Source organism: Eleutherodactylus coqui, chromosome 12 (genome assembly GCF_035609145.1).
Source record: "Eleutherodactylus coqui strain aEleCoq1 chromosome 12, aEleCoq1.hap1, whole genome shotgun sequence".
NCBI classification, from domain to species: domain Eukaryota; kingdom Metazoa; phylum Chordata; class Amphibia; order Anura; family Eleutherodactylidae; genus Eleutherodactylus; species Eleutherodactylus coqui.
Genome location: NC_089848.1, coordinates 102,749,156 through 102,771,806, shown reverse-complemented (window position 1 = coordinate 102,771,806; position 22,651 = coordinate 102,749,156). Strand labels below are relative to the sequence as shown.

General features: G+C 45.1%; 1 protein-coding gene across 3 annotated transcripts in view; it reads left to right on the top strand.

Moving 5' to 3' along the window:
• The window catches only part of ESYT2 (extended synaptotagmin 2), a 98,422-nt gene extending 77,229 nt beyond the window's left edge, over nt 1-21,193 (top strand). For 2 of the 3 annotated variants that reach the window (XM_066585351.1, XM_066585352.1), the window contains 9 exons: nt 1,828-1,902; nt 3,928-4,014; nt 5,599-5,748; nt 6,776-7,158; nt 9,438-9,536; nt 11,977-12,108; nt 13,567-13,672; nt 14,422-14,471; nt 17,749-21,193. In XM_066585351.1, the coding sequence (XP_066441448.1) occupies nt 1,828-1,902; nt 3,928-4,014; nt 5,599-5,748; nt 6,776-7,158; nt 9,438-9,536; nt 11,977-12,108; nt 13,567-13,672; nt 14,422-14,471; nt 17,749-17,794 (1,128 nt within the window). In that variant the 3' untranslated portion in view covers nt 17,795-21,193. Of the gene's footprint in view, nt 1-1,408; nt 1,454-1,827; nt 1,903-3,927; nt 4,015-5,598; nt 5,749-6,775; nt 7,159-9,437; nt 9,537-11,976; nt 12,109-13,566; nt 13,673-14,421; nt 14,472-17,748 lie in introns of all 3 variants that reach the window. The other variant, XM_066585350.1, reaches the window with a different exon arrangement.
• The last annotated feature ends 1,458 nt before the right edge of the window (nt 21,194-22,651 follow it).

Sequence of the window (22,651 nt, the reverse complement as noted above, 5' to 3'; positions counted from 1 at the left end):
CCCACCACCGTATGGGACAAAATGAACGGGCCCATGTTCTGGTCAGCTGATTAAATTTCAACTACTTTCAGGCCTTATTCACTTGAGCATAATTAACCCTCTCCAATCCAATTTTGGATTCAGGGTTTCCTAAAAGGCTTTCTCTTTTTGCTGTTATACAACAGTGCCATCTGCTGGCTATAGCCAGTGTGTGTATGCCAGAGAGGCTCTAACAGTGGAGTGGCTGGCAATAGACGGTAAGAATACCCTGTCGGGCGTCTTCTAACATTGGAGCTGTACAAGCTTCAATCAGAATGTAGGAAGATGTCAGACAGTGGATTGGAAAGGGTTAACATCCATATTCCATCCGTGTGTTCAGCCGATAACACACGGACCCCATAATGGCTAATTAGGACCTTATGCCCTAATTAACTGTTGGTCCTTGTAGGAAAAAAAAACTACATTCCTATACTGATTAGAATAGCACATGTAACGTTGGGTGATGTATAAACCTCGAACGGCGTCCATGTGCGGTCTGATGGGCGCACCCATCTGAGTAATCCAGGTTTGAGAGTTAATCCAGTTGAAAGATGACTTCAATCACAGATATTATCTTCTGACCCTGGACTTAAAGCGGCCTGGAGAAACAAATATGGCTGAACTGCTTCTTTACTCACGGTGTATTGGTATACCTCGGGAGTCTGAGGCTCTACATGCTGCTCTGATCTGCCAGCGCGCATCAGGTGGCCAGAGAAGTAGTTCGGACATCTTTGGTTGTCCAGCACCAGACTGTCGCTTTCCAGGACTAGGATATTGAAGAGCTATCATTGGGCATAGGTCATCAATATCATATCGGTGGGATCCGCCACCACCGATCAGCCATTCGAAGGAGCCATGGTGCTTGGGTGGGCACTGCAGCCTCTTCACTGTATGCCAGGCACAGCGCCAATCATTTCCTAGCAGTGATGCCCGGTATAGCAGCACAGTCCCATTCACTTGAATAGCACTGAGGGGCACAGAGGCCCTGTGACGAATTAACATGACGTCACAGGTCTAAGAAGAGACTTCGGCACTCATCCGAGTTTTACAACCTCAGCTGATTGGCGGCGGACCCCGCGATATGATATTGGTGACTCCTCAGCCTGAGTGTAGGTAATCAATATCCTAGTTGCAATAAACCCCTTTAAGGGGATTTTCGGGCAATTACAGTTGATGATCTGTCCTCGGGATAGGTCATCAGTAGTCGGTTGGTGGGGATCCGCTGCTTGAGACCCCCGCGATCAGCTGATTGAAGGGGCCGTGGCACTCCAACGAGCACTGCAGCCTCCTGAATGTTTACATCTCAGCGCGGTCGTGTCCGTATTCAGGGTTGCATTTACGGGTTGGCTGTCTCCGTTCTGTGTAGTTTGACAGGTTTACTTTACCATAGATGAACCTAACCCACGATCAACAGTTCTCACCGGGATGGAACAGCGTAAGCTAGAACAGGAGCTTTCTGAGAAACTCATTATTTTTTCCCCTCTCCGCCATTTACGTTTATTTCTTTTTAACAAATGTACAATTGCGCAGCCTTGTACATTTCCATCCCTGCATACGTTCTCAAATGGCATCTTTACCAGTGCTAACCTGCATGGGCTTGCTGTTTTTATTGCAATTACATCTGTATTTCTTTGGCCAACCTCATTTGGAATGAAAGAACCTTTATTTTATCAGATGTAATGCCAAATCTTACATTATACTGTACTCAATAACTTGGTTCTGCAGTGTATAATGTGTATTAATTAATCTGCTTATTGTCTCAGTGACACACCAAGTCCTCTAATATTTGCGTTTTTGGTTCCGTTCCAGTCAGGAAAGAAAATCGGCAGCACGCCTAATCCCTTCGTGCTGTTTTCTCTGGGTCATAACGTGCAAGAAAGCAAGGTGAGACTGGACTGTGAGGAACTAACTGGGTACAGTGCAATCAACCATCCGGTCCCATACGTGGCCATGGATACCCCTTATCCATTGGTCTCTTTGGCAGTTTTCCGAGATGGCCACGCTGCTTCTTGGACTACCCTATGCACACTGTGTTGGCACAGTGCACCTCAAGTACCCCAAGAAGAGGCATGGTCTACTTGGAAGACCGCCAAGACAAATTTTGACCCCGGAACTGGTGGGTCGCTTTAATGCTTTGTTGATGGTCATAACGCAGTATACTGCATATGAAAACAACACAGCTACACTGAAATTAAAGGGGCTTTGGATCTACAACGTAGAAGCTCTCTCCTGAGATTCAAAGTCTACAACAGTGTAAATGGACAGGTTGCCTTAAGCTCCGGTGTGGTGTGACGACTTGTCCTTGAACCTTCTGGCTCAGGGGATTAGGGAAACGTCAGGGAACTCCTGATTAGGATAGGTGAGAAAGTCTGATTGGTGGGGTCTCGCTGCTAAGACCCCCATGATCCTGAGAACAGTGGTTCCATGGTCTCCTCACTTTGGGCTCACTGCACCACGCCCTGCAGTGTGAAAGCACTTGAATGGGGCGGTGGTCACGCATGCACAGTGCCGCTCCATTCATTGAGAGGGCCGGAGATTGCTGAGTGCTTGTACTCGGCTGTTTCTGACAGCCCCATTGAGGTGAATGCATCAGCACTGCACAGGTCTGACCACCGCCCCATTCAATCTCAAAATAGTTGTAGAAAATGGCAGCATTGATGGTCGTCTCTCTTAGTTAAAAGAAAATTTTTTTTATTTATTCCATAAAAATGACAAAACAAATGGCCTTTTTAAAGTTAGTTTTGGCCGAAACGTCGTTTTTTATGGAATGAATAAAAAAAAAAAGTTTTTAACTAATCGATTACCATCAATGCTGCCACTTTCTACAACTTTTTTGGCTTGCATATTCGTGGAGACCCTGCGTTCAGGTCACCATTAAGTGCCTCCTGCTGAATGTGGTGCACTTTGAGTGCCGTGGTACCTGCTGGCTTTGTGGCTGTATTCAATCTCGACATCGCTGCAGATGAGTGCAACAAGCCCAGAGTGATGAAAAGAGGGGGATACAGGACCCTGTTTTACAAGCGGGTGGGGCTCCTGGGGGTGAGACCCCCACCGATAAGACTTTTATCACCCATCCTATGGATAGGTGATAAAAGTCAAATTTTGGGAATACCGCTTTAAGCGCTTTTTGTGTAATTCATGTTACACTTTTTTTTTTGTGCCTGAGTGACAGCATTATATTGGACAATCTGAACAAAAAAAAATCTATGAAAACTAGATCTATAGCAGCACACTGTTAACCCCCTTCCAGATATGTGCTGTACATCACAGGGGAGAGTACAGAGTGATCTCAGAAGCTCAGGCTGCTCTCTGCAGTGCTGTCGCCCACCACCAATAACTGGGATTGGAGGCAACAAAGATTGCAGCTATTTAACATCTTAGATGCCACGGTCGCTAGCCACTGCAGCTAAGTGGTTGGGTAGAAGGAGGGTGCTTCCTCAGTCTTAGAAGCTGATTCCCCATGACACAATCATGGTTGCTGAGCAGTTGACAGTTGACAAGTCCCAATGTGTCTATCAGTGGCCTCCAGATATACCATTTACGGATGTCGATCAGGCCCTACCAGATGGCAAAGGACCCACATTTTAAGGTGAGGTTAGGGCTGCAAGGCGACTTTGGGCATGACATGGGTCGTGCAATCAAAAATCGCCATGTAGTCCTGCGATCTGGCAGTGTGCTAGAAGTCAATGCAGTCATGTTGCATCTCATCAATTGTCGTGACCCACAGATCGCAAAAAATCCAATCTCATTAGATTTTTTGAGATCTGCATGTTGCGGTTGTGGCTATTTACCGGATAGCAGAGCTATACAACATTTGGTCATGTGACCCCTGTTGTAGCTAATGTCACCACGTAGGTCCAACACTTTATACAGCTACACAATATATCATTCTTCATCTTCTCACAACAGGTAAAACACAAGACTGTTGAGCCCGTGTGGGAACAGACCTTTACCTTCTTTGTCCATAACCCTAAAAGACAAACCCTTGAAGTAGAGGTAAGTCATTTGGCACAATGCATTCCCCTTAGGACTGTCCTAGCGGTAGGGCGAGGACTCCTCAGCAGGAGGTAACGCCGTACACAAGCGTGGGCTGCGCTCACCTCTATACAAGTGTGATTTTACGCATTCTGTCGGTCTGTTTTATGTTTGCTCATTTGTGCACTGCTAATTTATAGTTTGCAGGTTATAAATGTAAAGTGCGCCTTCCTTACAGTGCTAACCTACAGGTTTGTTTTTTTTCTTGACCCTTTAAGGACCAAGTGTGGTAAATATATACGGCGCTTGGTCCTGGGCTTTAATGTCGGCTGATAGCAGAAGTACAGCACAGTATTAAAGCTTCTGCTCCTGTAATCAAGCAGGAACAGATCGGGTCCTCGGCTGTCAGACACAGCCGAGGGCCTGGAGGAGAAGGGAGAAGCGGTTTTTGAACCACTTTTGCCTTCTCCTTTTCAGGCTGCATAGCACTCAATGAGTGCTACGTACTAAAAAGAGAAAACAGAACTGTTACTTCTGCTATGCGACATGGCGATCACGGGACCATCTGGTGCCCCCTGCAACAGTATAGCTGTAGGGTCCTTGCAAACCGTGATCAGCTCTGTTAGTGACTACTGTTATTACAGGGATTGTTTTCCCCTGCAGCTTGGACTCTTAGGCCTCATGTCCACGGGCAAATTATGAATTAAAATCCGCAGCGTTTTTCCTGCACGTGGATCCGCGCCCCATAGGGATGCATTAGACACCCGCACGTAGTTAAATACCTGCAGTGTTATATTGCTGTTGGTCCCAATCTTCTGACTACCTAAGCCATACACTGCATTGGTAGTGTGTTACACAATTGATGTACTACACCTGCTCTCTGATTGGTCAGCACTACTCACGTGACCAGCATTGGTCAATCAGAGAGCAACAGACAGTGGGGGAAATTTATGAAGACCAGCATTTCACACGCCGCTCCTAATGAATTATCCTGTCACACGATGCGCCTAATACATGAAAAGGTGCATGGCTCTTCACGTACTAGGCCCATCTGGACACCTAAATAGAAATGGTGTACGTTTCTGGAATAAATTATACATAAATCTGTCAGTTTGGGCAGCCACACAACTTCCCCAAAACTCCGCCTGCTTTTTACAAAAGTTGTGGGGCCGTTGCAAAAGCTAAAAATGTGCTAATTCTCGGAACTTAGCCCCGCCCCTGTCCAGCCTTCTTACATTGCAAATAGTGCAGAGGGGCGGAGAGGAGGCAGAGAGGGGGCAGGAGCTAAGTTCCTGCTCCTGGCTCTTCCATCTTCACCCCCAACCCCCCCACAGATGAGGACACCGTATATCGGCTCAGCGTGAAAACAGAGCCGATATACGGTCGTCTGAATCCAGCCTTAAACTAGCGTTCCATACTGCGGTAGTGTATCCGGCAAAGAAAGAACATGACAGATCCGTTATATAGTAGTTATAGTAGGTCACTGGAGAGGAAATAAATGGAAGATGACGGATCCATCACGTTGAGACCATGACGAGGGAGCGTCATAGTTCTTTATAGGGCACTTGCGGAGCATAGTTTGGATTCTCGTGTTCACTATTACAGGTCAAGGATGAATATCATCAGAGCTCCATGGGAAACCTGACGATCCCTCTGAGTCAGCTGCTGACCAGCGAAGACCTGACCCTTAATCAGAGGTTTCAGCTAAATAACTCAGGTCCTAACAGTGTCCTCGCCATGAAGATTGCACTAAGGGTATGTAGACGGTTTTTGTTCAGTCCATCGTACATTGATTTTTCATTCGTTCTCCCTTTGTATAGCATCCTAGACTAGATGCACATGGCTGAATCCACCGTTGGATTGCCGTGGATCCACACACGGATTTAACCCGGTCAATGGACAAAACCCACGTGTGGAAGTCTGACACTCCATTCGTTTCAATGGGACACCAGAGATTACTGAGTTCCAGTGCTCACCAACCTCTGATAGTCCCTTTAAAATGAATGGTGCGGCAGAGTGCATGCAGCTACATTCTTACAAGGACCTTGGGGATCCCCATTTTCAGTATTTGCAGGGGTCCCAGTAGTCAGACCCCCACTGACCAGAAGGCTATTCCCTATTATCTGAATAGGGAATAACTTTCTATCTTGGCACAACCCCTTTAATACTCTAAAAAATAAAGTTTTAGATACATTTAACCAGCTTAAGCTAAAAATTGCTAAAAATGGCATGATGAAAGGAGTTTTCCCAAGATTGAAAGTTATCACTTTTTCACAGGATAAGGGGCTACAGATCTGATTGGTGGGCGTCTGGCACCTGGAATCCACACCTATTACGAGAACGGGGGTCTTCTATCCCTCTGTTTGAATGGAGTGGCAGTTGAGCATGTGTGCTACCGCTCCATTCATCTCTGTGGGGCTGTCTGAAGATAGTGGAGTGCAATTGCGTTTGGCTATTTCTGGACATCCCATAGAGATGAATGGAGTGGCAGGGCCTATGCTCAACTGCCACTCCATTCACACACAGGACACTGGACCATGTTCTTGTGATAGGTGGAGGTCCCAGCAGCTGGCCCCTCACCGATCAGACACTCATCCCCATTTCTCTGAGAAGGCAATAACTTTCAGTCATGGGAAAACACTTTTTGAAGCCCAAAATGAGTATGGAATTAAGGGGTTAATAACATGTGATGGCATTTGGGAATTGATGTTCCTTTTAAAGAGGAATGAAGGGACTTGATATAAATCTACAATGAGGTATATTATTTGTCATCTCCTCGTAGATCCTGTATGTCGATAGACCAGTGCGCTCTGCCGACGAACAATATACGTCACAAGTCAAGAGGCCATCGATATTCAAGGGGAAAGCCAATCCACCACCGCCGCCGACCCCGTCAACAACTGTAACAGAAGCTCCAAAGCCTCCAGCAACCCCAAAAATGGATGCTAATAAAAAGATGGAAAATGGGGAGAAAGAAAGTCCCCAAAATGCCAGTCCCCAGAGACCGACTGAGCTGCACAAGAGCTCCTCCAGCCTCTCAGGTTCCAGCTTTACCTATTCTCCTTCACACCTGTCTATGAAGGAACCCACACCCAGCATCGCCTCCGATATATCTTTGCCCATAGCCACGCAGGAGCTCCGGCAGCGACTGCGGCAACTTCAGAAGTAAGTCAAGTTTTCGTTAACATATTCCAAGTATACTGATAACTTTTTTTTGTAGTTAGATGCGGAGTGAAACCCCTTCCCCCTCCCTTTACTGCAGTAGCATGTTACGTGTGCTGCTGAGACATGTTGTACTACTGTGCCTCCAGCAGCACAGCACTCTCAGGGTTAATGATCGAGCTGGCTGGGTGTGGTTCTTCCTGCTAGCCAATCTCCTGAGTCTGTGCTCACATATAAACCCAGCTCCTGGTCAGTCTTTGTCTGGTGTTGAGGGTGAGCAATCATGAATCCTTGTCTGTTGCAAGCTTGCTGTGGGATCTGTGTCTTGCTGGTTCATGTCCATTTATATTCTGTCAGTTTTGTGTCAGCTTGCTGTGTGACCTGTGATCTGTGTCCTGTCCTGTTGCAGCTTGCTGTGTTAACTGTGTCTGGTGCTGCTGGACTCCTGGTTAGTGTAGGGACTAGCGGTATAGCCAGGAGCCGTGATGTGGCCTGCTAGCTTTCATGTTTTGTACAAAATGTCAACTAATACCTGGTATTTATATTCAGCTTATCTGCTATTAGTGTTTGCACTGCGGCTGCTGTATGCTGGGTATTCTGGCTCTGTGTGTCCTGTTGTTCAGTCCCTGTCATGTGGCAAGTGTATGTCCGGTTCTGGTGCGTGGCTCCTAGGATCAGCTAGGGCCGAGATCCGAAGACCGCTGGGCTGCCCTTATTGGTGCAATGTCCCCGCTTAGGTAGGGCCTTGCCATCCTCCCGTGTAGAACAGGGTCAGTTTGCATGAAACCCGTGTGCGTACCCTTGTCCACTTTGGTCACGATCGTGTGGGCCCCGTGCCTCCTTTGCCCACACAATAGTAACACAGCATTTCAACGTCCCAAAAAAAATCACAATTGTCCCTTTAAGGCCGCCTGCACACTTTGGGGCCAGATTATGTATGTGAAATCCAGCCTCGGGAGCAGCGGCGTCTGCTCAGACCTGTTAATTTACTCTTTCATCTGTACTGTGGATGGTTCGCCGCGGATTCCGCAGCAAGTATCCGTCCATGGGCAGGAGCTCTAAGGTTCTGATCACGTGTTTTTGGGATCTCAGTTTTTGTGATCATAGGGACAGAAAAATGGAAATGTTTGTTTTTAAAGGGGTTTTGTCACTGTGCGAAATAAAATCTAAATCTGTTTTTTAGTCTAAACTATATATCATTTTTTTTTCTCATTACCTTCTGAATGTGCGCAGAAGGAAAAACTGATCCATTAAAGGGAAAGCATAGTAGGTACAAACACACAGTTTCCCATTTTTAGCCATTCTCCACTGAGAACAATGTAAAGGAAAGGCGACTTTTTGTCAGGCTTCTCATCTGACAAAGTAGTGCAGCAGACTACACTGATGTAGTCAACTTGAAACCTGACAGAGCTCTAAAAGCTGCGTTGAAAAAAAAAAGGACATTAAAGGGATTTTGTCACTATAAAAAGAAAGACTAACAGCTGGGCACTGCGAAAAATAGACTCTATTCTCCTCTGTTTAGCCCCCAGGACACAGCTAGGTGGCTCCCATCGCCCCTACTCCCGGTATGTATTGTACGTCTGACAGAAGTCATGTGACCACTGCAGCGTCTGAACTCCTGGCATCGGCAATCACATCCTGGGCACCATGATGCAAGGAGTCTGGAATGCTGTAGCATCTGATTGGCTGCAGTGGTCACCTGACTTCCGGATGTACATACTGGAAGCTAAGGCTGCAGGAGCCACTCAGCTGTGGTTGTTGGTGTCCATAGACGCCTCTATGTAGAACATGTCACCAAGCTGAAGACCAGCAGCACTGTGGTCCTGTCATGAGACGCAAGGAGGAGGCCAGCGCTCCTCTGATCCGTCCAGAAAACCGAAACCGTATTCCCTGTTCCCTTCTGTGTTCAAGTTCTTCGGTTTCCTTATAAGAACAGGAAAACAAAAGCCCTGCAGTAAACAGAACCAAACGGCAGCGGTCGGATCCCGTTGACTATAGTGGGGTCAGTCCGGCGTCCGTCATGGTGTCCAGTGTTTTTGGACAGTTCTACACCAGAGGTCCCGAAAGAGTTTTCCACATGGGAACAGAACCTTCATTTCCATTTGGCTTCCATTTTTGAATACATTTATAGGATTGTAGAGGGAACCATTAAAAATGAAAATCTTCTATGCGGATGTGAACGGAGCCTGAACCCCAAAGGAGACCCTGAGGACCCGATTGTGAACGCCGCACATGTATTACGCAGTGATGTCTACTTGACTAATACAGTTTTCTCTTTCCAGTGGGACATCCTTGGGCCAATCCCCTCTAGGACAGGTCCAGTTAACCCTTCGTTACAGCTCTCACAGAAATAAGCTGATGGTGGTGGTGCATTCCTGCAGGTAACTGGGGCTTCTGAGCAAAGGTTGTGCTGTATGAAATGCCAAGTAATGGAATATATTGCCATAAAGCCGCACCCACTTGTTTCGAAAAACTACTGTTACTATGTGTAGAGTGCCGTTTAGAGATGAGCGAGCACCCAAATGCTCGGGTCCGCGTTATTCGAGTCGAGCTTTTCGTAAAATTCGAGAGCTCCACTCGAGTAATGAACCCCATTGGCTACAATGGGAGACTCGAGCAGGGGAGGAGCCAAAAACTGGGGCGGGGTCGAACACGGCTTGATGCTCATTCGAGTAATGAGCACCATCGAGTACGCTAATACTCAAACGAGCATCAAGCTCGACAGAGTACGTTCGCTCAACTCTAGTGTCATTTACATGCTCTGGTTGGATGGGGGGCATGAGAATCCAATTTTTGTGATCGGCACGGCAGTGGACCCCCACCGAGCAGCAAGTTATTTACCATCCATAGGATATGGAGTATCATCTAATCTTGGTAAAACCCCTTGATGGGGATTGTCCTATTATGAGCTGTTGATGTCCTGTCTTCAGGATGACCACCTGCTCGGAAACCACCTTTTACAAGTTGCGCTTCTCATCACATCCGGATTAGAAGGTGTAGAAAGGCTTATTTGTCTAAAGTCATTAGTAAGTGATGTTTGCTCAGGTCAGTTGTCACAACTCATTGGGGAGGGATTACATACGGGTCTGAAGTGTTGTCTCCTATTGATTGCAAATAAATAATGCTTTCTACACCTACTGATCTGGATTTGATGGGAAGCGCCGCTTGCAAGGATGATTTTCAGCAGCTACTTATTGTGTATACCTGAGGATATCAGTCATCCGGATTCGTTCCACCAGGGAAGCCTCCATGCGTTGCGGCAAAACCTGCTACATGAGAATTGTGTGTTACACGTCTCACTAAAGTGAGCGTATTAAGATCCGGTAGCATTCTTTTTGTTTTAAAGGGGTTGTCCTGTTGTAAACTATTGATTTGCTGCCATCAGGATAAATCATCAGCAGTAGATCAGTGGTGGCCCTTTGACCCACCAATTGGCTGTTCACAGGCTGTTGTGCTGGCGCACTGAGCGGAGTTCTGTAGGAAGCAGACAGCTCCGTTCTCACTGCAGTGGCCAGGCTTGGTATTACAGGCGAAGTTCCTATTGAAACAAGTTCCTATTGGCTTGTAATACCAAGTCTGGCCACTGAAGCAGGCAAGGAGCTGTTTGCCTCCTGCAGAAATAATCTCTGTGTATGAGCGCAATAGCCCAGAGAACAGCTGATCAGTGGTGTCCTTGGCGGCAGACCCACACTGATCTACAATGGATGGCCTATCCTGAGGATAGGTCAACAATCGTTTACAACCTGACAACACCTTTAATGATACTGCATATAAAGCTCCATCAATAGCAGATTGATGGGGATTTGCTGCTCAGGACCCCCTCCCAATCATCTGATCACTGGGCCACTGCACTTGCGTACATAGCTGATTTCTGCCCGAAGCAGGCAGCTCCATTACCACTGCAATTTAAACCTTTTGTGTCATGGCTTTATTTACCCTTTAAGATAATGTAAAAATAGCTTTTCAATAGCTTACGAGAGGATGTTGCAGAAAGTCGTCACACAATTAAACTTTGCTACATCTATATTGCAGGCCAAGTGCCCATTTAAATTAATGGAAACCAAGCCAGGGCAAAGCAGCTACTTGCCTGAGTTCAGTGACCCAGTGAAGAATAGGTCATCAATAGCTCATAACTTGAATAACCCATTTAACCCCTTCACTCTAAAGGGTGCACATGTACGTGTTTTGGGTGTGGGGTTTGTATCAAAACGACAGGTACCGGTTCTCTTTGACAGCTGACACCCAGGTGCAATCAGCATTTGAATTCCCCATTGGCATTTGGGGTCCTGAACGCTCCCCTCATGGTGAGATCGCAAAGTGTTTTTGGTTTTCATGGCAGCCGAGGTCTTCTGAAGGCCTCCTTGTCTGCTATGTTTCTACCCATTAGGACAGGTCTGTGGCTTCTCCTAATAGGATGTCAGAAGAAATACCATATACTGCAATATTGGAGTATTGCAGTATATGGTATAAGCGATCCAACAATCGCAAGTTCAAGTCCCCTATGGGAACTGGCAAAATGGCACCAATCGAAACCACGGGAAATCCCACAAAGAATGAGCCTTCGCAGAACCTCATTAATGGTAAGATAAAAAAGGTTACGGCGTCCAGAAGGTGGCAACAGGAAAAAAAAAGAAAAGATATTTCAGTTTTTAAAAGTATTACAGCAAAGAAAAAAAATTGTAATGACAGATGGAATAAAGTGGAGGAGAAACCAAAAAAGGTCCACGACCTCAAGGGGGTTAACTGCAGTTTAGAGTCCTGCATTGTACAGTGAGTTATAATGTAGGTTGAATATAAAGCCGTGTTTTTGTCATCTTCTAGGAACCTTATAGCATTCTCTGAAGAAGGGTCTGATCCGTATGTAAGAATGTATTTATTACCAGACAAACGGAGGTCAGGAAGAAGAAAAACCCATGTGCATAAGAAGAACTTAAATCCTGTGTTCGATCAAACGTAGGACATTTTTTTTCCTCCCTCTCTGTTGTTCCTGTTTTTACTACTCCTAGTAAATGTTTAATGCGTTTTACATACAAAGTGATTGTTGGAGTCACAATGGCCTCAGGGTGCTCTATCTGTTATTGTAACTTGAATCCCCATTCAGCATACAATGTCACAGACAATCCCAATCTTCAGCACACGCCCTTTACTGCAAAATACAGCCAATCAGTATGGACATTTCACTGGCAGACCCTGCACTGATTGGTTGCCTAGTAGCGCCCCTCTATAGTACAGTGTGGTACTACAAATTCTGCACTGCCCTCCACCTGTACCTGGAGGAGCTGATCTTATGAACAGCAGGTGCGGACGGCCCCATGTTATTTTCTGGTACACAGTGTGCTGTACAGACCCCGGAGAAGCTGCTGTCCTCACCATAGAAAGTGATTTACAATAAATCAATCACCTGAAAGCGCTGCGGGATAAGTTGGCCCTATAACAAGATTTATTTTTTATTTAAAATAACAAATGGATCAGAACTTACCCCATCTCTGTTGCCACGATGCAATGCTGTAGCCCTACTGTGCTCACGGTGTCTGCTGTGGCAGATGGCGTCCGCTGAAGTAACCTCCTGACCACTGCAGCCAATCGGCATCACTGTGCTGAACTCCTGGCATCATGGTGCCCAGGATGTGAGCACTGATGCCAGAAGAACCAGCAGTGTCCTATTGGCTGCAGCGGTCAGGCGACTGCCACAAACACCCCCAGGACCATGTCAGGGTGGCAGCAGAGGAGGTGTAGGAACTGATCCTTTTGTTATTTAGTTCAGTTGGTAGTAGAGGGGCAATGTTGTCTGGCAACTGGACTATCCCTTTAAGGCTCTGATTTCACTAGTGTGTGTTCTTTTCGGAGATCAGTCAAGGGATCTATTACAAGGTATATCAGACCAAGTCTGTCCTATCAGTCATGCTCCTTTAAATATAGAAGCCATATCACACTCATCACACTCATCACACAAAAAGAAGGCTCTCAGAGCTCCAATGATGGAAAAGTAAAAAAGAATAGTTTAGGCCGAGCTCACACGACTCTGTGCGCAGAATACGCTGTAACAATCTCCTATAGGCGGCCATGTTGCAGCTCTCACGAATTGTGCAGAATACACGCGCAAGAAAAATTGCTGCATATTTTCTCTTGCCGTGTATTACGCACGCCAAGCTAGTACATAGACATGGGCGGCAATCTCATTGCATACTTGCTGTGTCACCCTTGTGCACAACACGCCATGAATTACGGTCGTGTGAGGCCGGCCTTATGCAGCGACACACAAGAAAAAGAGGTTTTATTATGCAAAAGTAGAAAAAAAATTTATATATGTATATGGTTTTTGAAAAGTGGAGATGAAAATACCAAAAAGTCATTATGACCAAAATAGGCCGCATCACTAAGGGGTTAAATAGGACTTTGTTTTGTTTGCAGGTTTGAGTTCAATGTGTCCCTGCCGGACCTCCCGAGGAGAACACTAGACGTCGCTGTAAAGAATAGCGGAGGATTCTTATCTAGAGACAAAGGCTTGCTTGGAAAAGTGAGTTCTACATTCTGACCTATGATGTGTCCAATGTCCGTGCAGCCTTTGTGCGTCCTAAAGTAAGAGAGAATGGAAATGGCCCTGATGTAGTCTGCAGTTTAGTTACATATTGACTGGGAATCTACAAGCTAAGTCATCACTACTTGATTGGCAGGGGGCGACTGCTTAGGGGCCCCAATGATCATCTGTTCTCCGGGCTGCTGTCCATGTGTACGGAGCCAGCGGTGATAGATCCATACACTTGGCAGCAGCCTGGGTTGTATTGCAGGCCCTGTTCCTGTTGAAGTAAATGGGGACAGTGCTTGCAGTACCAACTTGGGCCACAGCAATGCGGACAGAGCTGTCTGCTTTTCGACTCTGTACGCCCTAACAATGAACAGCTGATTGCCAGGGGTCTTGAGTGTAGAACCACTGCCAGTCCACTATTGATGACCTATCCTAATAGTTCAGAAGTGGACAACCCTTTTTAAAGCGTTCCATTCCAAGTCAAACTTTAAAGTGTGTTTATTCTGAAACGCCACGATATTTAAAAATAGCATATACACAGCTGCAAAAGGCATGCCTGTCTTAGGTGATTCGGGCCGCATGATCACAGTGATAGGGTCCCTTTTAAGGATGTAAATTTGCTTTTAATTTGGATAACATTTAACTGGTGAATCCGTGTTGATATTGAATTTACTTAAAAAAAAATTTAAAAAAATCAAATATGTCCAAAATTTTTAGATCGTTTTGTTTTAACTTTTCAGTTATTACTTGATCTGAATTCAGAAGAAATTGCCAAAGGATGGACGCAGTGGTAAGAAGGAAATCCTTAGAACCGTACAATGTACTTCATTGCTGTGTTTGTAAAATGATATGTTCTCACTGTGATGGCTGCGACCAGCAGTATCTCCTCTCGCCACCTCCTGCCACGGGTTGCTGTCACCAGCATTGCCTGTCTGCTATGCACCCGCTGCCACATTACTGCTCCTGCCCAAACCCAAAGGACAATCGTGTATAGCCCATCTCTTATAAGGCCAACATGCACACCCAGCTCTCCCATCACAGCCCTTCCAGGATTACTTCCACTATTGGAAGGTGCCGGAGCATGGGGTGCTTAGTGCTCCTGTGAAAGGGTGTTGTATTCTGTTGGCTTCCTAGTTTTGATCCTTTTGCTTCCCGGTTTTGATTAAGAATGCACTTAAGCTTTCTTAATCATGGCCATGATTAAGAACGCTTAAGTGAGTTTGAAGTGCATTGGTAATCCTTTTGCATCTATGTAGCCTCTGCACATTACTAATGGAGGTTTTTCAATAAAGAGGATTTTATGGTACCATTTGGGGAGCTAGATTTTAACGTTTTTCAATGTGGAGTGTCTAACCTATCGGTGCTCTGGAATTTGAACCAGGAAGGAGACTGGTGAGCTGGTATTTTTCTTTTCTTGAGGACCAGGGACCTCTTGGATCTGCCTTCAGGAGTAGCCCAATGTCAAATGAGTCAATAACACAGTAGGTCCACACTCGCTGCGTGGCACGTTGTAATGTTATAATGCTCAAAGTATACATGGACCATGTAAAGAGTGGTCTGATCCTGAAAAAGGCTGTTTTTCCCCCAGAAGCTTCAAATGCAAGTACTTGTTTGCTGGGGAAAATGAGATAAATACCTGAAAATAGGTGCTCTGGTGTTCAGAATTCCTAAATGATCTTCCATTTAAAGATAAAGGTCTATCAAGCTTACCTGGGATGCTAGTGCAGATGCCTTTAAGACAGCTATCACAGTTACATATACTGCAAGGTCTTTTAAAATGTGGTTGCAGGCGATGGAAGGCCACCTGAAATGAAAAGCACCCGTAGAACAAATCTTGGCAGCTTTTCAAGTGTTTCCTAGAGCTACAGACGTTATATCAGTTGGATCCATTGATGTGACCAGACTTGGTGCCAGAGCTGCAGCATTATCAAATGACAACACCCTCTAGGTGCTTTCCTGGTCTGCAGATGCGGGTTCCAGGCGCAAATTATATTCTAGATGTTATGAAGGTAGGAGGATTCTTGGCACAGGTCTAGATGTCATCCTAGAGAAAGCTTTGGAGACCTTCCAATGTCACCAAGGAAGATGTAGCCGGCTGCCTAAAATGTTTCCCTCAGGCATTGCTACCAAATAAAATTTGTGCCCTTTCTCCCAGAAAATGTTGTCATTACCTCCACATTCTCAATTCCTTCAAGAGGCTTTGGAGATAGAATTCCAATTTCTTCTTCTAAAAGCTGCAATTCTAGACTGGTAGAGTTGGAAGGGACCTCCAGGGTCATCGGGTCCAACCCCCTGCTCAGGGCAGGATTCACTAATGATCCCAGACATATAATTGTCCAGCCTTTGTTTGAAGACTTCCATTGAAGGAGATCTCACCACCTCCCATGGCAATCTGTTTCACTCATTGATCCCTCTCACTGTCTAATATCTAATCTGTGTCTCCTCCTTTTCAGTTTCATCCCATTGCTTCTAGTCTTTTCTTGCGCAGATGAGAATAGGGCTGATCCCTCTGCACTGTGACAGCCCTTCAGATATTTGTAGACAGCTATTAAGTCTCCTCTCAGCCTTCTTTTTTGCAAGCTAAACATTACCAGATCCTTTAACCATTCCTCATAGGACATGATTTGCAGACCGCTCACCATCTTGGTAACTCTTCTCTGAACCTGCTCCAATTTGTCTATGTATTTTTTAAAGTTGGGTGCCCAGAACTGGACTCGGTATTCCAGATGAGGTCTGACTAAGGAAGAGTAGAGGGGAATAATTACCGTACATGATCTAGACTCTGTGCTTCTCTTAATACATCCCAAAATTGTGTTTGCCTTTTTGGCTGCTGCATCATATTGTTGACTCATGTTCAGTCTGTGATCTATTAGTATACCCAAGTCTTTTTTACATTCTGTATGTGCTTTCTTCATTTTTCTTGCCCAGATGTAGGGATTTGCATTTCTCCTTGGTGAATACCATTCTGTTAGTCGCTGCCCACTCTTCATTTTGAATACTTTCTTTCTTCCCAAGTGTTAGCTATTCCTCCTAGTTTTGTGTCGTCTGCAAATTTGATCAGTTTCCCATCAATTCCCTCCTCCAGATCGTTTATAAAAATTTTGAACACCACTGGGCCTAGGACAGAGTCTTGTGGTACCCCACTTGATACATTCTTCCACTTGGATGTGCAGCCATTTATGACTGCTCTTTGAGTACGATCACTCAGCCAGTTGTGAATCCACCTAACAGTTTCCTTGTCAATCCCATATTTGATTATTTTTTCCATAAGTATAGTATGAGATACTTTTGTCATATGCTTTACTAAAGACAAAATATACTATATCCACCGCATTTTCCTGATTTAACCCAGTCAGTGATTCTGTCATAGAAGGAAATTAAATTCGCCTGGCATGACTTGTTACAAACCCATGCTGGCTCTGGTTAATTACTCCATTTTTATCCAAGTACTTGCATACATGCTGTTTAATAATTTGTTCAAAGATCTTTCCCGGTATAGAAGTCAGGCTCACAAGTCTGTAGTTTCCTGGATCCACCTTGTTCCCTTTTTTGAAGAGAAGAACAATCACTCCGATCTCAGAACGTTTCCAACCAATGGGTACCAAAACCCGTGGGAGAGTCACAATCATAATCAACCTGCGTCTGAACAATTTTATTATTTACAAAACATTCAAGGCTGAGACCACCTCTTCAACAATAGGGCTAAGTTCACATGGGGCAGAATTTTCTGCGGCGTGTCCACAGCAGATCCACAGTACAAAATCCACATCAAGTTGCATCATGAATCATAACAATTACATTGCTACATACAAAAAATGGTTATGCAAAGACTAAGACCTCATGTAGGTGTATCAATGGAAAAGTTAAAAAAGTGGGGAGGAAAAACGGCTGCCTTTCCACAGGGTTAAAAGTGATGGTAGGATGCAAGACTGGCTATATTGTTTACGGTAGAATTGTGTTTTGTGTTTTGTTTTTTTTTATTTAGAATTTTTGGGGAAAAATATGATTTTCGACATATTCTACAGAATTGCTTTATTTTTAACCTACGACTGTTATGTTTCTTTCAGGTATGATTTAACGGAGGATGGGACAAGGACGTCCGTCTCAAACTAACCAATCCAATGCATCACAAAGCACCTTTTCTCTGCAACTACATATGAGGAATGTGTTGCGCTCGCAGGATTTATCAATATATTTTTTTATAGAACCATTTATTTCATTATCCAACTTCACACTCATTTTTAACTCCTTTTTATGTTGTTTTTGCAGACTTTGGTAAATCCTGGTTTTGAGCTTCATTAGCTGCTCAGCTTTACCTTTTGTCTAATAATGTGCAATAGGGTGTGTTAACTGCATTAAAATATAAAGTATCTTTATCCTTTTATAAACCCGGGAAATACGTTTTTGTTATCGCAGTACGAGCTTTGTACTTTGCCTCTGTGCACCGTGTAAATATGTACTATTATTATATTTTATACTTTTTTTCTTTGTTGGTTCAGTATGCGTTTAATTTTTTTGGTGATACTGACATTGTTTCCGAGGGTCAAGCAATGGCAACTTGTCAAGCCTACGGATTAGTGTAAACCCTCCACTGCTCTGAATTGCTGATCCTTTTAGCTGTAGGGATTACAACAGTGGTACGTTGTTTGTTCTTCTGTATCCATGTTAAAATAATTGATCCTGTCCTTTACGAGGATCTTATTTTAATCAGATGTTCATACAGAGGCCGTAAGCAGCTGAAATAATACGTGTCTCAACGTTAAATTGGCATCTAGAAAGCAGCGATTACCCCGGTTGGCTGGAATGGACAGATTAAATTAAATGTCTCCAATACAACTAAAAGATTGCAGATGATTTAAAGGAGGTCTGTTGCCAAAATACAACCCATAAGCAATGGCCATCAGTAATTGGCGTTAAGTCGATGTTCTGCATGCTCTGGGTAAATGAGCTGCAATCTGTCCAGTGGGCAGTCTTGCAGCTCATTCTGGTCTGGGCTGTCTACGGTTGGGTCCTCTTCATCCCCTCTAATAAATGGAGGTGAAGACCTTAATCATTCAACGAGGCGAGAGGCTGAGAAGGAGCGAGTGTTGGATGGCCTTGCAGCTGATTCTGGTTTGGGCGGTCTACTGCTGGGTCTTCATCACCCCCTTCCCATTGTCTAATGGCTGGATTTATACACCCTAATCATTAGACAAGGAGAGGGGCTGAGAAGGAGCGAGTGTTGGATGGCCTTGCAGCTGATTCTGGTTTGGGCTGTTTACTGTTAGGTCTTCCTCAGCCCTTCCTGTTTGGTAATGATGGGTGCTGTAGACCTTATTCATTAGACAAGGAGAGGTGCTGAGAAGGAGCGAGTGTTGGATGGCCTTGCAGCTGATTCTGGTCCGGGTTGTCTACCGCTGGGTACTCCTCAGCCCTTCACCTTGTCAAATGTTTGGAGCAATAGACCTTAACCCTTTCCAATCCACTGTCTGACGTCTGAAGACATTCTGATTGAATGCTGTACAGCTCCGATGTCAGAAGATGTCCGGCAGGGTATTCTTACTGTATATTACTGGCCGCTCTGTTGTCGGGGGGCCTGTCCAGCATGTCCCATACCACAGTACTGGCTCTAGCCAGGAGATGGTGCCATTGTATAATTGCAGAAAGAGAAAGCCCCCTAGGAAACCCTGAGTCCAAAATTGGATTGCAAAGGGTTAATCATTAGAGAAGGAGAGGGGCTGAGAAGGAGCAAGTGTTTGATGATCTTGCAAATCATTCTGGTCCGGGCTGCTAACCTCTGGGTCTTCCTCACCCCTTCCCCTTGTGTAATGACTGGACTTGTAGACGTTAATCATTAGACAAGAAGAGGGGCTGAGAAAGGAGCAAGTGTTGGACGGTCTTGCAGATCTTCCTGGTCCAGGCTGTCTATCATTCAGTCTTCCTCAGCCCTTCCCCTTGTCTAATGATTTGAGCTGTAGACCTCACTCATTAGGGGAGGAGCACCAAGCGCAGACGGCCCGGACCAGAAAGAGCTGTGAGACCCACCCAGCGGACAGATTGCAGCTGGTTTACATCGAGTGTGTGGAACATGTAAATGCCCATATCTCCCTGGCGGCTGTACTTTCAGAATAGGATATCCGTTCCTGCATAGCGCGAATGTAGTGTTGGCAGGGGTTTATGGGCTGTATTCTGATGACAGATTTCCTCTAAAGCGCAGCTGTCATTGAAACTCAACTAAAGGAATTATTTAGCTTTTTGCTTTGTTTCATAATTTAGCATTCCCGATGACAGAACTGCTACGCTGAACTATTTCCCATTCATCTGCTTCTGCCCTCTTAATATTGTACATGGGAGTATTTTATGTGAAGTGTGTTGCTAGGATCCAGCAATATAGAATATTTAAAGAGAGGCTATACGTGCAATTATTATATTTTTATAGCACCCCCAATGTCTTTAGATTAGGGGACAAATAGGATTCCAATGTGACCCTATTCTATAGGGTGATGGCGTATTATAGAGCATGCTGAAAGTGCACGGAGTATGCAGGAACGCTGCGAGATATCAATGATGCCAGTCTGCCATGATTGCAAAACAGATTGTAACATTTAATGTCAGACCTGATAGAGATATATAGGAAATAGGGACCTGCTGAGACTTTATTACTCTGGGATGGGTGGGGGTAATGTTTATCACTGTGCAGAGCACCATGCTGCAAAACCTATTAAATATTTGGATGCGTTCACATCTTGCTGATTTGCTGCAGATCTGCAGTAAATTTCAATCTGCGACAAGATCCCCATCTAATCAGTGACTTATGGATGCGCCCTTAAAGGAGTTGTTCGATTACTGGACAGCCCATTTTCAATATTCTTACCCCTTCGCGGGCACCGGGATCCAGTGTTGAAGCTCTGCCGTGCTCCCGGGGTTTGTTATGACAGATAATGTCACAGGAAATCAGGTGACTGCTGCAACCAATGAGAAGATGCAGCTTCATGTTCTTGAACTTTTGGCATCATGGCACTCAGGATGTGAGCGCCAATGCCAGGAGAACAGGCGGGGACACTGCAGCCTCTCATTGGCTACAGCAGTCACCTGATCTCCTGTGACATCACCTGTCACAGGAATAACAGTGGCCTGCAGCGCTGGATCCCGGCGCCCTCAGAGGGGTAAGTATATCCCTGTTTATTATTTTTCACACAAGGGGTCCTATTGAAAAGGTTGCTCAGTTACCGGACAACCCCTTTAAGATGTCTACCTTCCAATAGGTGGCACTATGGAGGCAGTAAACCATTACTTATTTGCAGTGTTCTGATACGACAATCTAGCCATCAGTAGGACCTCATGTTGACACTTGTTGATCCTTTTTTATCCCGTTTTGGAAAATCTCTTTGAGATTATGTAATCCTTCCATAGAGAAGGACTGGAAGAAAACAAAGGACCCGAAAATATCTCCGTCATGAGTATTCGTGAGACATCACTCATGTATGGCAGGCAGTAGTACAAACCAGGCAGTATGGAATACGTTTTTTTTTTTTTAGAAAATCATATAAATTCTTGGGGGGAAAAAAAAACGAACCTACTATTTGTTGGTGACTTATCAACAGATTTAAGCGTTTGGGTCTTGCAGGAGTGTAATGTTTCTTTCATCTAGTTCAAGAAGTTGAAAGAGGTTGTTTGGAATGACATGCATTCCTGTGGAAAACAGTCCTAGGAGAAGTTATTTCTCTTAGGGCTCCTTTCCACTTGCGATTGCGTTTTTTGTAAACGCGATTGTCAATGGGACTTTCTATTGTAAAAAACGCAACGCAATGCACCAAAAACGCAGTTGCGTTTTTTACAATAGAAAGTCCCATTGACAATCGCGTTAACAAAAAACGCAATCGCAAGTGGAAAGGAGCCCTTAGGGTGTTTTCACACCTGTGCCTGGGATTCCACTTTCCTGCTCCGTTTGGGGAATCCCTCCGGCCGTATGGTTCAGTCTCTGGGCCGAACCGAACAGTGCGGGGCGGACCCCATTGACTAGAATGGGATTCGCCGAGCTCCATGGCTTTTTGATGGAAGGTTCTGCAGATGTGAAAACACCCTTACATGAGCCAAAACAATGTGGCCTAACCAATAGGAACCAGTTCTAACAGCATCCATATGCATCTACAGAAGACCATCAATTGATCTCATGTACAGACTTGGCCGATCATGCCATATACTTGCAATTTAAACTGCGACTGTCCAAAATTTTCCAACGGGACAGATTGCATCTTTAAGAGTCTATAGTCTGCCACCTCGAACGATTAGTCGCCTTAATTTTGCATCTAATGGCCACCCGAAATAGCCACAATCAGCCATTCTGGGTGTCCTTTTCCTCATGTATATGGCCGGCCTCATCCATTTGGCCAGTAGGTGTCTGCGGTGGGTTTCAGAGCATCATTATTAGTGTACGTTGAGTTGGGATACGTTTGAAGCTGCTGGAAATGAATGAATGTTCTAGTGAAGGAAAAGCAAGGTTAGACGATGACAATTCAGGTATTAGTGAAGTAAGTGTACTTGGCTAGGAAGATTACATTGAACTATGCAACTAGATAGAATCCGCACCTTAAAGGGGTACTCACCCCTTTTATGTACCGTAGTAAAGAATATATTGGAATTGGTGCGGGTCGCCTTCCTGTATCCTCTTCTCTCTTGATTGAAGCCAGTTGTTTACTAACACAGAGCAGAGCTAAATAGAAGAGGCATTGCGCCTCACTTGTCTCTCAGTAAGGGGGTCTCACACAGTGCGGAGTATTCTGCAAGGCGCAGCTTAATCTGCCGGTTTTCTGCCTCTAAAACAGAATCAAATTCCAGGTTTTGACTCTAAATCAGTAGAGTACCCTCAGCTGATTTCAGAGGGTACAGCGCTCGCCTCCAAAGTCTTCAGCTGTAGTGAGCGCAGTGCCGCTGGTCATGTGATAACACATCCGCTGCCGACATTCCGCTGCATTTCCATCCGGTGTAAAC